This window comes from Lutra lutra, chromosome 16, assembly GCF_902655055.1.
Source record: "Lutra lutra chromosome 16, mLutLut1.2, whole genome shotgun sequence".
Lineage (NCBI taxonomy): Eukaryota > Metazoa > Chordata > Mammalia > Carnivora > Mustelidae > Lutra > Lutra lutra.
The window spans coordinates 2,349,325-2,362,244 of NC_062293.1; the positions used below are offsets into that span (position 1 = coordinate 2,349,325).

At 58.7% G+C, this 12,920-nt stretch overlaps 1 protein-coding gene across 6 annotated transcripts in view; it reads left to right on the forward strand.

Moving 5' to 3' along the window:
- TBC1D16 (TBC1 domain family member 16) overlaps positions 1 to 12,920 on the forward strand; it is a 72,450-nt gene that overhangs the window by 26,176 nt on the left and 33,354 nt on the right. Inside the window, exon 1 of one of the 6 annotated variants that reach the window (XM_047706476.1) lies at positions 8,516 to 10,710. The exons of the other annotated variants lie outside the window; for them this stretch is intronic. Coding sequence (XP_047562432.1) covers positions 10,616 to 10,710 — 95 coding nt within the window. The 5' untranslated portion in view covers positions 8,516 to 10,615. Of the gene's footprint in view, positions 1 to 8,515; positions 10,711 to 12,920 lie in introns of those variants that run through there. 6 annotated transcript variants of the gene reach the window in all.

The window sequence follows — 12,920 nt, forward strand, 5'->3', positions numbered from 1 at the left end:
GGGGCCCACAGCAGCTTCCGAGAGGTGGAAGCAGGAGCTCACAGAGCAGCGACGCGGCAGCTCCTCCCAGGTGAGACGGGGAGCTCACGCTCTGTCTCTGGGGACCCACGTCGGCTGTTGCAACGTAACCCAATACCGATGAAATTCTCCCTAAAAGAGAGGAGTAGTGGCAAATGACCTTTGTCTTTTTTTTTTTTTTGTAAGATTTATTTGCTTATTTGAGAGAGAGAGAGCGCGTGCAGGGGGAGGGGCAGAGGGAGAGGAAGAGAGAGTCCCAGGCAGGCTCCCCACTGACCACGGAGCCTGACATGGGGCTCGGTCTCACGACCCTGAGACCATGACCTGATCTGAAATCAGGAGTCGGACGCTTCACCGACAGCCTCCCAGGTGCCCCCGACCTTTGTCTTTTGATTGAAACATTCTCGTACCCACGCTGTTCGCGTCAGCATTCGTTCTCAGCAGAGTAATCAGGAAGGACATTTTCGCTTGGGTTTTCTGTTCGCTTCAGCCAATATTCCTCAAACGCCCGGGATGCGCAGGGGGACAAAGGGCTCCTGGTAGAGCCCCCACCTGTGTCCAGAACATGCTTCCTGCTTCGGGGAACCTGAGGGTATGGTTTTCCTGATGATCCTGGCCTTTGAGGGTGGAGGCCTGGACTCCGGGGCGAGCAGGTGGCCCAGGACAAGTCCCTGGCCTTCCTTTGTGGCAGGCAGTGACACAGATCGGTCTCCGACTGTAGTGGCCCTGGACCCGAGCCACAGGTCCCATCCCGGCTGTGCCCGGCCACATGCCCTGGCAAGTCCCTGCCCTCACTGCCCCCCTTTCTCCTCCACACGGTGGGCACAGTGACCGGTGTGACCACAAGGCTGGCATGGGGCGTGGCCCCTCCGTGCTCCTGGGGTCCACGGTAGCCAGGAGCTCCACCCCCATCTCAGCCTTAGGTCCCGAGGGAGGGGGCCTCAGAGACTGGCCCAGGGTCAGAGGCACACCCTCTGCTCTTCCATTTTGCTCAGTGGCCTCCAAGAAGGTGCGGACCTTTTGGGAAGAGGGGCCTGTCCTGAGGGTCTCTGAGGGTCTTTGGAGCCAGAAGGGGCTTAGGAAGGAGGTGCCTGCCAGGATCTGGGAACATGGGAGTAAGAAGCTGGAAGGGGGAATGTTCTGGAAGGGGGAGGGTGGCTGTCTTCTGGAAGGAGACCTGTACACATCAGGGAGGTGGGGGTAAGACAGACCCCGGACCCAGCAGAGGGGGCAGGCGGGCGGTGTGGCCTCTCCCAGGAGCCCCAGGGCTGGCGGCTAGTGCCAGGCTCTGTAGATGGCAGACGCACCGGGGTCTGTCTTGCTTCTGTAAATATTTAAACACTGGAAGGATTATTTTTGGTGGCTACGGTCTCTCTCCGAGCCTGGCGGGCTGCCGGGCTGCCAGGAAGGGTGTCGAGTGACAGCGGGCTCCCTGCACGCCCTCCACACTCCCCGTCCTGGTGATCCAGGGGCCACCATTTGATTGGGGTCATGGCCCCACCTTTTGGGAGAATGTGGGCAGACAGAGGCTCCCAGCCTTTCCCCCACAGGTGGGAGCAGCAGGACAAAGGTGGGTGTCACGTCTGAGAAGTTTCCCTGATGGTAGTTGCAAGTGACAGTTCCCTGAGCTTCCAAGCCACGAGCTGTGACATGCAGGGCCAGGGGCCAGCCCAGCACCCCAGGGAGGCCGCCAGAAACACCCGGAGTGAAAGGGCGCGTTGTGTGCCCCCGGCTCCGGGGGGGCCTGCAGAGAGCCCACCTTGGGGGGCCCAGGCAGGCGTGCGAGGAGCGTGCTTCCCGGGCAGCCCCGGCTGGCGGGGGACAGGCAAGGCTGTGGGCGCCCAGGGCACTGGCCCCGTTGTCTGCAGAGCAGGCCGCCTGGGTGTCCGGTCCCGGCCGCAGGATCCGGTCTGTGGGGGGCCTCAGGGCCGCGTGACTCCCCCCCACCCCAGGAAGGACCGGGCTGGCAACGCTGCCCCCGAAACTCCATTTCCCCGGAGGTGGCGCTTTGTGTGCCCAGCAGATGGCAGGCTTCCTCCAGATCAGCCGGGGTGTCCCTGGCCCGCGGCGCCGCCCTCCGCCGGGCCGGCCCCTCCCCCACACCCCGCCCCGCCCTGTCATCTGCTGATGGCCCTGGGACCTCCTCACGGGGGACCCCCCTGCCCTTTGTCGCAGCACCTCCTTGCTACGTCCCCCTCCGCGGGTTTGCTGACCCCTCCTCCGTGGCTGGGGACCAGCCAGCGCCTGCGAGCTCGGCCAGTTACACAGGGGGCTGCGCGCTGTTGGGGAGGGAACTGGGGTGCGGACACAAGCTCAGACCCAGGCCGGGCGCCCGCCACCATGGGACCCCGTTCTGCCCTTCCCCGGGGCCTCTCTGTCTGCAGCCGCTCCCTTCTCCTCACTGACCTTGCACTCCTCTCTGGGTGCTGTTGGCAGAAGTCGCCGACATGACCTCTCCCCAGCCCACATCACGCCAACCACGACCTCCCCAGAGACCAGACAGGCTCTAGAGGGCTTGGCCTTGGCCTCAGAGCAGAGGCACCAGCTGCTGTTGGACCCAGGAGTGAGGCGCCCCCAAAGAACTGAAAGCAGGGGCTCAAACGGGTACGTGCACACCCACGTTCACAGCAGCGTTCCTCACGGTCTCCGAAAGGTGAGAGCCACCCAAGGTCCATCAGTGGATGGATGGATGAACTCAGTGTGGTCTGTCCACCCTGTGGGATGCTGGTCAGCCTTAGGAAGTAAGGACATCAGGCCACCTGCCCCGTGGACAGACCCAGAGGACAGGGTGCTCAGTGAGGTCAGCCACTCACAAAAAGGCAAATACTGGAGGGTCCCACTGACCCTCTGGAGTTGTCGTTTGTAGAGACAGAGGGTTGAAGCGAGGTTGCCAGGGGCTGGGGACGGGAAGGGGAAGTTCATGTTGGATGGGGACAGAGTTTTAGTTTGGGACAACGACAATGTTCTGGTAGTGATGGGTGCACAGCAGGGAGAAGGTGCCTAATGCTACTGACCTGTGCACTTAAAAATGACTAAAATGGTAAATTTTATGTTGTATTTGGCCGCAATAGAAGAAAGGAGAAAGAAGGAAGAAGTCGAGGTCAGCAGGGCCCCTGGGACGGCGAGAAGCCACGTGGGTGCCCGTCTCTCCAGCCTTTTGGGAACCAGGGTTTGCGATGAGTTCCTGTAAGCTTGCGCGGGCTGTCGCCTTGGACTTCAGGCTCAGGGAGGTCCCAGGCTGCTGGCCGTGGGCTCTGGTGTGGCTCCGTCTGGAAGGAGAGCCTGGCACGGCCATTGGGGTGCCCCAGCCAGAGGGCTGATGGTAGCCCCGGCTCCCCCAGCCCCAGGACTCCTCTGGCTGGCGGGGCCCACCCTGGGAGACAGCCGCCAGCTCTCAACACGGCTTGTTCAGTCCTCATTGAAAGCCGCTCGGAGTAAAACCAGGAGCCGGGCCCGGGAAGCTGGTTCTTCCAGAAGACTCCCTCCGCCGGGCAGGAAAACCAGGAGGAAGCCGGAGCCTTGTCAGGATTAGTTTAGGGGATCGATACCGCCTTCCTGTTTTCCAGCACTTTGAAAGATAGATTCTCCCCCGGTCTCCTGGACCCTGGGGAACTGAGCAGGCCCTTTTGGGCATGGGCACGGGACCCCGTGGCAGAAGGGAGGTATCTGCAGGCCTGGGACTGGCTCCCTAAGATGACCACCACCCGGCCCAGGACCGTAGGAGGGTCCAGAAATGGCCACCGCATGGTGCGACCTCTGGGTCTGGCAGGTGTTCGAGTTCAATCATAATTTGCCCTGAAAAGGCCAGCGTCCCTGACCTCTCAGGGACCCCTAGGGAGGACCTCAGGCCATCCCCGGGGCCCACGCCTGGCTCATGGGCCGGCCTGGCTGGGAGCCCGACCCCGTGGTGACTCAGCACCTCTCGTCTCTGCCGTGCAGGGCCAGCCTGTGTACGGAGCCTGCTCAGACTTGCTCACAGGGGACCACGGGGCCTTTGAACAGTTCTGAACTCGGCAAAGGCCCTTACCTCGGAGCGTTTGGGGAGGGCAAAGACACGAGCACTTATTAGGACTTTCTTTCTGGCAGACACAAAAGCCCGTGTCTTTTCACCCTTGAGCTCACCCAGTACCACGCCTCACTGGGGTGCTCTCTCTCACTCAGGCTTGGAACAGAAAGGTGGCTTGCTCAAGGCCACACTCCTGGAGAGGACAAGGCAGGCGGGGTCCCACCCCCCTGCTCCCTAGACCGGTAGGGAACCAGTTAAGGAGGCTTTGGCATTTTAACCACCTGCCAGGTGATGACCCATGGGTGGTGGCCTGTCCCCGGCAGGACTCAGCTCAGGGCACCTCTCTGGTTCTGTAATGGGCAAAATTTGTTCCTGGCTTCGGGGCTTTTCCATCAGGGGAAGACAGTGCTGCTGGTCAGGGCCTTCAGTCGCCCTCCACAGCTGGGTGCCCTCAGGGCCCCCTGGAATCCCATCAGCCAGTGAGATTGCTGGGTCAGCGCGCCTTGGCCTTTCACGCCAAGTTCGACTTTGTATAATAGACAGTAGAGAGATGCCCCACTGACCCCTCCGCACTTTTCTTTTTTCAATTTAAGAAACATCCTTTGGGGAAATCTTTTCTTTCTTTTCTGATTGAAAGGCTTCTCCCTGGCAGGACTGAGGGGTCTGGGTCCCCAGAAAGAGCCTGGCACGAGAGGGCAGGCAGGGGTTGGGCTGCGGTGGCAACAGCCAGCCTGACGGGGACCGGGGAGTCACGGCCAAGCCCAGGGCTCTCAGCAGAACTGGCCAGGACAGGCTCCACCGTACTGGGCAGAATTAGGCCTTGGTTTTTTGAGGTTTTAACCAACAAAACAAGCAGGGGGCCACTGAGTTTTGCTTTGCCACTCATTGCCAATCAAGGGACCGATATCCCATGCATAGAACCTTCCAGAAAAATGCCCTTCACCCTGAAGTTAATGATTCAGGTTTTGTTCCCTCTGTGCTGGGATTGGTTCGTGGCATGGGATTTCGATTCACCAGGAGAAGCCCCGGCTGGTGGAGCAGAGCGCCCCTGAGACTTGTCTGACCTTTGGGCAGCTCCATGGCCAGGAGTCCCCTTCCCAGTCGTGCCCACCACCCCCCTGGGGAACATGCCTGGTGGAGCTGACTGTGGGTTTGGGTTCAACGCATCTGCAGTCGACAAAGGGACACTATGTCCAGTTTGGGCAAATTGGCCACCGCCGTGGCTGCAGCCGGGGAGACGGGCCCATCAATCAGCTCGTGTGACCTCTTCGGGCAGTGCTGCTTTGTTTGAGGACTTTGGAAAGAACATACAAGACGGGGCAAATGCCCGCTTGCTGGGGAGCCCAGGGCTGGTGGCCAGGATAGCATCTCCCTGGCAGATTTGGGGAAAATCCTCAAAGTCAATAAATGATACGATTTCTGGGTGGGTGTGATGCCTTCCCCTCTTTCCCAATCCCTGTGCCTGGGGTGAGATCCCCAGGGCAAGTTCTGGTCCTTTTGTTACTGAAGGGCGGCACGGGCCTGGGCAGGAACAGGAAATACTGGCTTAAAACCCACGCCTCTGCACGTGTACACGTGCACCATACACGTGCACATACCCATTGCACACCGCACGTGCAGGCACCCGCAGACACACGATGCACAAAGAGCACACGTGCGTGTGTTCATATGCACAGAGGCACACAGGCATGCGTAGGCACACACAAGCACACGACACGTCCACGCACACACGTGTGCACGCGTGTGCATAATCCTGCCGGCGCACACGTTACGTACATGGGCACATGTGCATGCACAGACACACATACACGCAAATGCGGCATTTCAGGGAGAAAGCTTGAACATACATCATCTGAGTCTGAAAAAAATATTCAACATCCTCTCATTCCTCTTTAGTTTTTTCTTTGTTTTTGTTTGTTTGTTTGTTTTGTTTTTTTTTAAAATCACTTTCAGAATTGCTGGGCTAGTTTTTCCAGGTTTAAGATATTCCCCTGCATCTCTCCTATCGGCACAGCAGCCTGGACCTCAGTGGGCTCCCCGAGGGGCGAGGCCACGGTCCCAGCGCTGGAAGGGAAGCGTGCTTCCCGGGGATGCTCTCCAGGGCCTAGAGACGCGGGGCTGGTCCTCGATCGCCAGGCACATTCCCACTCCTTTTTATTCTCTTTTATAAAAATAAACTCCTTAAAGAAGAGTTTGTTGCTCACGGGCACCCACACAGATGTCCTGGAACAATTCCCTGTGCCGGTTGGGGTTGGGGTCATGGCCTGGGAGGATGCTCCTGGCTGGAGGCCTGGTTCTGCCTCGGGCAACGACACTGGCCATATCCCCATGGTGGATCCTGGTCCTGTCCTTCCGTTGCCCGCATTAGAGATGCCCAGGCCCCGCTCACATCCAGAACCTTCTGCAGAAACAAAATATATCATGGGGGGCTGTGTTCCAAGGGAGCTGGGGAACAGCAGAGGCCACAGGGCGGGAGCATGCTGCTGACCGCTAATCCAGATTGTCCTTTGGGTCGGGACAAATGCCGCCATGGCATCCCCAGCGCCCCACCCCCATCCCCGTGCTGCCCCGCCTGCCCAGGGGAGGGCCTCAGATACCAGTCTGGCTGCAGGCTTCTCGCCCAACCAGGGGTGACATGTCCCATGAAACACGCAGGACACAGGGCTCAACCACACCCCCCTGCAGGGTCAGGATGGCTGAGCCTTTGCTCGTGGATGGAAACCCCAGCTGGGGTTTTGGTTTCCAAGATTAAATCCATCCAGTCCCAGGGGTGGCCCTGCCCTTCAATAAGAGGCAAGGGATGGGGCGCCTCGGGCACCCTGGGGCGACACCCTCACCCCCCGCTGTTCATCCTCCCAAGCTTTGCCTTCCGGGATGGAACATGCCTTTGTCGGGGAAGCGGCTGTCCCCTTCTGTTCTGTCTTTGCCCGTGGAGGTCTGGGGTAGGTAGACTCCACAAGGAAACCCTGCAAGTGGGGGCTCCCCAAACTGTCCTGGGGGCTGGGCCACCACCAGGGTGATGGGGGATGCAGGACTGAGATGTTTGCTTTTTTTTTTTTTAAGATTTTATTTATTTACTTGACAGACAGAGATCACAAGTAGGCAGAGAGGCAGGCAGAGAGAGGGGGGGAAGCAGGCTCCCTGATGAGCAGACTCCCTGATGTGGGGCTCCATCCCAGGACCCCGGGATCATGACCTGAGCCAAAGGCAGAGGCTTAACCACTGAGCCACCCAGGCACTCAAGATGTCTGCTCTTGAGCCCTGATTTGAAGCCATGTTGGTGCCCACCAGAAGCTTCCTTGTGGGTCAGACTTCTCTCCTGGAGGACGGCCTGCGTTTAGGAACCGAGCATAGATGGGGAACGGGGAGCCTGCGCCCGGCACGTCCTAGAAAGACCAGGTCTGAGGCCAGTGACTAACACTGGCAGTGGCTTTTGACCCCCAGTGGGCAGATGCCTTGGGGCTGTGAGGTAAGTGGCGCTGCTGCTATTTCTTTGAGTGTTAATCAGACACTTTATTTTCTGATTATCTCTCCGTTTGATGGATGGCAGATGCCAGTGCAGTCAAAATACAAACAGACCCCAGTCAGAACATTTCAAGGGAGAAATCAGCCGTTGCAGGGAGCAGAGGACGGCACCCCGTCTGCTGCCTGGCAGAGAGTTTCAGTGGGAAAAATTATTTTCCATAACCTTTTTGCTTTCTATTTAAATTAAGCTTCGCCAGGCAAGTTTGGCAGTAACAGAGGGCTCCTAATTTGGTCCCCCTTGACCTCTGCCGCCTTGATTGGCAGTCCGCTGTCGGGCTGGAGGTTGTGCCTGGGAGGTGAGAGCCAGCAGAACAAATGTCCAGGACAGCCCCGCGTCCCCCGAGGACCCGGGCGGAGGGGGGAGTGTGCAATTAGAGAGGTCTTCACACAGAAAGTTAATTAGCTACTAAATAGCGTTTAGCACAGTTTACGATGGGAAATGCGCGTCTGAGAGCAAATGGAGGAGACCTCACCAGAGAGCGGCCGCCGCAGGGCGAGGGCAATCCCGGCCGGCTGGCATCGCCCCTCCCCGGGGCCCACACGGCACCAGGGCTGCAGGGCTGGGACCGGCGCTGCCCGGGGCGGGCTGAGCGGGAGTGGGGGGCCCAGAAAGGTGAGGCGGGGGCATCCAGACAGCCCGTTTTCTGTAAGACCCAAGTACTGACTTGGGGCTGGTCGTTTGACCTTCACGCTTTATTTCGCTGTTGAAACTGCGGGTTGATGGCTCAAGGTCAGTTTTTTGTTTGCAGAGGGTAGGTTTTTACTTTGTTTGGGTTTTCCGTTTGTTTGTTTGGGTTTCTTTGCCCTTGATGTTTTTCGGGATTTGGAGGGATTTTGTTTTCTTTCGTAATTATAAAAAAGTCACACGCGCTTGCCAAAGTGATTTCAGAAGACGGGGGGGGGGGGGGGGGGGGGGGGGGAGATCTTGCCTAGGACCGGCCGCCCAGCGTGGTGGCTCTTAGTGACACGGGTGTGTTTCCTCCCACCTTTATTTCTTGTCCCTGTGTCTGCGATGCCTGCCTTACTTCATAGAGTCATGCACACACTATTTGGAAAATCTGGTTTCTTGGCTTAAAAAAAAATTTAAAATCCTGTTATATGTGACACGTGCAAAAAGCACTTGGCACATGTTTGAAGGTGCAGCATTATAGAACGAGCCCATCTTCCTGCAGCCGCGTGGACCGGAGCCCCCGGGGTCTCCCGCGGTGTCTGGAAGAAGCCGCCTTAGGACGCGGTGTGCGTGGTCTCCTCACTCCGCAGGGGGCTGTCCACGTAGGTGCGCCACTGCCGACAAGATCTCCTGCCGTTCGTCTGGTTTTGAGCGTTACAAAAAGCCGCCGTCCTCTGCAGTCCCGTGTGACCCGGCTCTGTGTCTCGGTCATGCCTAACCCTAACCCTAACCTGTATGGACGGCAGTGCTGGCCTCCAGGCTTTGCCTGTCTCTGGTCGTCCACATGCCTGTCCGTCCCCGACTGGTTTGTCTTTGGGGTTTTTCTCCAGGAACAGTGCTGTCCTGGCAGTTCCCGTGTCCGTCCGTGGCGCGGGGAGCAGACCGCTGGGGGGGGCACACGTGGGCCCCACACCATGCGATGCGCCCACGGTCTTCCCCGGCGGTTGGCCCGCCGTGCTCCTGCCCCAGGACTGCACGGGCTCCATCCTGCTATTTCCACTTCCTCCCTACTTCACGTCTCCTTAACAGCAGTAATTTTTAATGCCTGCACAATACCCTTTGGGGTAGATGTGCGACATTTCCCTCCACTGCACGCCTCTACGGGCGTTCCCTTGTCTCTGGCACTCCGGGGTCCTGCGAGAAATGCGTCTGTGCTCCACACGCCAGCGGCTCCCGGGAACAGACTCGGAGGGGAGCACTTTCAGCTCTCGGGACGTGGGACACCTTGCCTGCTGCTGCTTCACAGGCCTGAGCCTTGGTGGGGGACAAACCGACACGTGTGTGTGCCACGCACACACGCACACAGCCTCCGTGTCTCCTTGTGTGTACACACAAGGTTGAACGCAGACACGTGTGTACACACAGGCGTGCGCCCTGAAAGGCCCTGTGGTATTATTTTTGTTACCAGAAAAAGAAAAAAAAAAAAGAGGAAGACGTCCCAAGTCTTTGTCTATAGAGACTGTCTACATGTGCGGCGCCTAGAGCCGTCCTCAGGAAGAGGTGTGGTGGACGCCGTACGGACGGGACAAAGGCCTCCCACAGAGTAACGGAAAACGTCCGGCTGAACATGATGTCGACTGCGTGACCCTGTTTGCTCCAGCGTGTCCGTGTGCCGTGCGTGTGCCCCGGAAGGCCCCCCGCCCCACCAGCTTTCCGTGCAAGCCCAGGATTGGCTCCGGGCTGGGGCTGGTGAGGGAACGGGAGACCTCACGATTTTGCTCTACCCACGTCTGAGTGTCTGACTTTGTAGCAAGCACATTCCTTTTGGCATGAAAAGACTCACGGAGAGGACTCGGGATCTGCCGGTTCACTGTGCCTCGGGCAGGAGGAGAATCCCGCTTGACTGTAGACCTCCCAGCATCGCTTTCCCCCTGTTTGGAAATAGCTTCAGCGCCGGTGAAGGAGCTAAAAACCGTATTCACTGGCGTTACTGGGTGACGGACACCTTCGAATGGGTTTCTGTGGGCTCATTCACGTCGTTTCTTCTCTTAAAGGACATTGGCCTAGTTATCTCCTGGGGTCTTTGTGGTTTTTATGGAAGAGCACATCACAGAGAAAATGCGCTTAGCCCTTGCGTGGAGGTCCCCTAAACCTCCTCATGGACCCTTTTGGAATAGTTTTTGGGGAGACCAGGAGGCAACAGGAGACCGTCTGGGATCTGCGCGCATCACATCCTGGCGTCTCTACCCCTCCCACCCTCCACACCACCTTGGAGGGCGCGGGGCACTACGTCCAGCTGATGGAGGGTGCCGCCCTGCCCCCACGACTGGCCTTTCCAAGCTCCCCAGGTCCGTGAATAGACATTTCGCTCTAAGAATACTCTGTCAGCCAATGTCCCAATCCCGGTTTGCCTTAAACACCCTAAGCCAAGCCAAACAGTGGCTCGGTGCCAGAGAATGCCATTGGTCAACCAGGAACCGGGCCCAGTGGATGAAGAAACCAGAGAGGAGTGGGGGGCGTCGTCGGGAGGGCGGGAGGAATCAAAGACAAGGTTGGTGCCGACGTCAACCGTGGGCGAGGGGCTGTGTGCGAAGTTCAGGTTTGTGGAGTCAACCTCGGGGCTGGGATTTCAGTGATGGTGAACGAGCAGCCCTACCGGAGGAGGCAGGTGATTTTATTGGTTGTTACCGTGATTTGCTGGTTTCAGTGGGGTGCGGTCGAGTCCCCGGGGCACCGTTCTGCGTGTGGGGGACGGCGTGTTTTGGACCCGCAGCCGGGGCGGCTGTCTCTGCTGCAGGGGCTCCCGGACGTGGTTCACACTGACCTGGATGTGGGAAGGAGACTCAGGGAGTGGCACCGAGCCTGAGCTCTGCATCCAGAATGTTCCGGCTTCAAGCTCCACTCTTCCTCCCCACTCACCCCCCCCACCCCGCCCCCAGCTGTTTCTCAGCGGGTCCCTTCACGCCCTGGGCCTCGGTGCCCCTGTAGGAAAGCGAGTTGGTGGGCCTCGTGGTCTTTGAGGCACTTCTGTGACCACGGGCTCCTTCTCTGGACAAGCTGGCCTCCAGATGCCCCCGACCCGTCCCCCATAAACCTCCTCCGCTGGTCTTGCCACTTTGGGAAAGGTGTTCCAGCCCATCAGGCGGAGCTCGCTGACACGTAGGGTGGTCAAGGAGTCCTTGCCGTGAAGCCCAGAGAGAAGATGAATTTGGGCTGAAAGCCTGAAAAAGCAGTTCATGAAATTTAATCAGATGCCTAAGGGGAACACCTAAATTTAGTCAAATTATTATTAGTATTCATTCCATTTTTAAACCGCCTAGAGGAACGTCACCGAAAATGTCGGGAAACCACCAGCCTGGGTGGTGAGGGCTCAGTTTCTGCAGAGCCAGGGGCTGGGGCGTGACGGGGCACCACACAGGTCCCTAGAAACCACACGCCTGCCACCGGTGGCACCCCGGCCCGGAGCTAGAGGGTCCAGGCTGGGGAGACCAGAGGGCCACGGGGGTCAGGCACGCCTGAGGGTTTCCGGCGTTTGGTGTAATACAGGACCCACAACGAATCACTTGTTGACCTCGTCAGCCCCAGGCTGTGGTTCCTGGAGCCCGCCAGGCACTGCGAGTCCCGTGGTCAACGACGACACCCACCTAGAGTCTGCTTCTTGTTACTTGGCTACTTGGTCAGCCCGTTCCTTCGTCTGGTCTCTTCCTCTGCTGGTTCTGAGTCTGGGGCGGGCTTCCTGGTGCGTGGGAGAAGTTCCCAGAACAGGTGTACAAAGGACGACGGGGCCCCTTCCTTCCTGCTCCTGCTAAGACGTAAGACCTGTGTGATCTGGGGCCTAGCAGATTGGAAGCGGGGCTTTCTAGGGCTGATGACCCATTCCGGGCATTTTTTGAAAGGTTTTATTTCTTTATCTGAGAGAGCAAGAGCGAGCAGGACAGAGAGGGAGAGAGAATCATAAGCAGGCTTGGCACTGAACACAGAGCTGGACGTGGGGCTCGATCCCATGACCGTGAGATCATGACCTGAGCTGGAATCAGGAATCGGACACGTAACTGACTGAGTCCCCCAGGCACCCCGCCACGAATTCCAGACTTTTTTGCAGAAAAATGACACGAGGCCGACGTAGTACCTGTTTACCGCAGTGCAGAACCGGCTGGGTGAGGAGCCGCGCTTCCTCCCGCCCCGGACGCGTGGTGCTGCTCCGGCCTCCCTGTCCTCCCCCAGCATCACATTGTTGGTGTTGGCTTGGGGTCCCAGCTTTGTCCTGAAGGGGTCCCAAGGCTGGCAGGCGAGCTGGGCCGGGCCTGCGGGTGCCCACCCTTTCCCCCAAGGCTGGGAGCTGGGTCCCGCCACAGGTGCACATCCTCTGCCTTTCTCTGCCAGCCCAGGGGTCTTGCCAGCGTGGCCCCCCGGAGCCTGGCCTCTGCCAGGGTCTGGCTCTTGCCAGAACTGTCCCCCTCTGTATTTCCCTCGGGCATGCACAACTTCCCAAGTGTGACCATGAGCGGGCTGAGGGCACACAGCTCACGCGCGCACTTGGCTCTGGAACTCTCTCATTTGCTCTCCTGTGTTAATTCCTGTAAAATCTGGGAGGGAAAAAAAAATGTGTATCTCTGCTTTTCGTTCTTTTGGGGTTCAGAGAGATCTCCTTCCTCTTACTGTCTCCGTCAAGTCTGTTTCAAGGATGAAGTCCGCTGGCAATGAAGTTGAGCACCAGGTCCTCAAATGCCTGGTGTGGGAGCAGCCGGGCGTGGTCTCCAG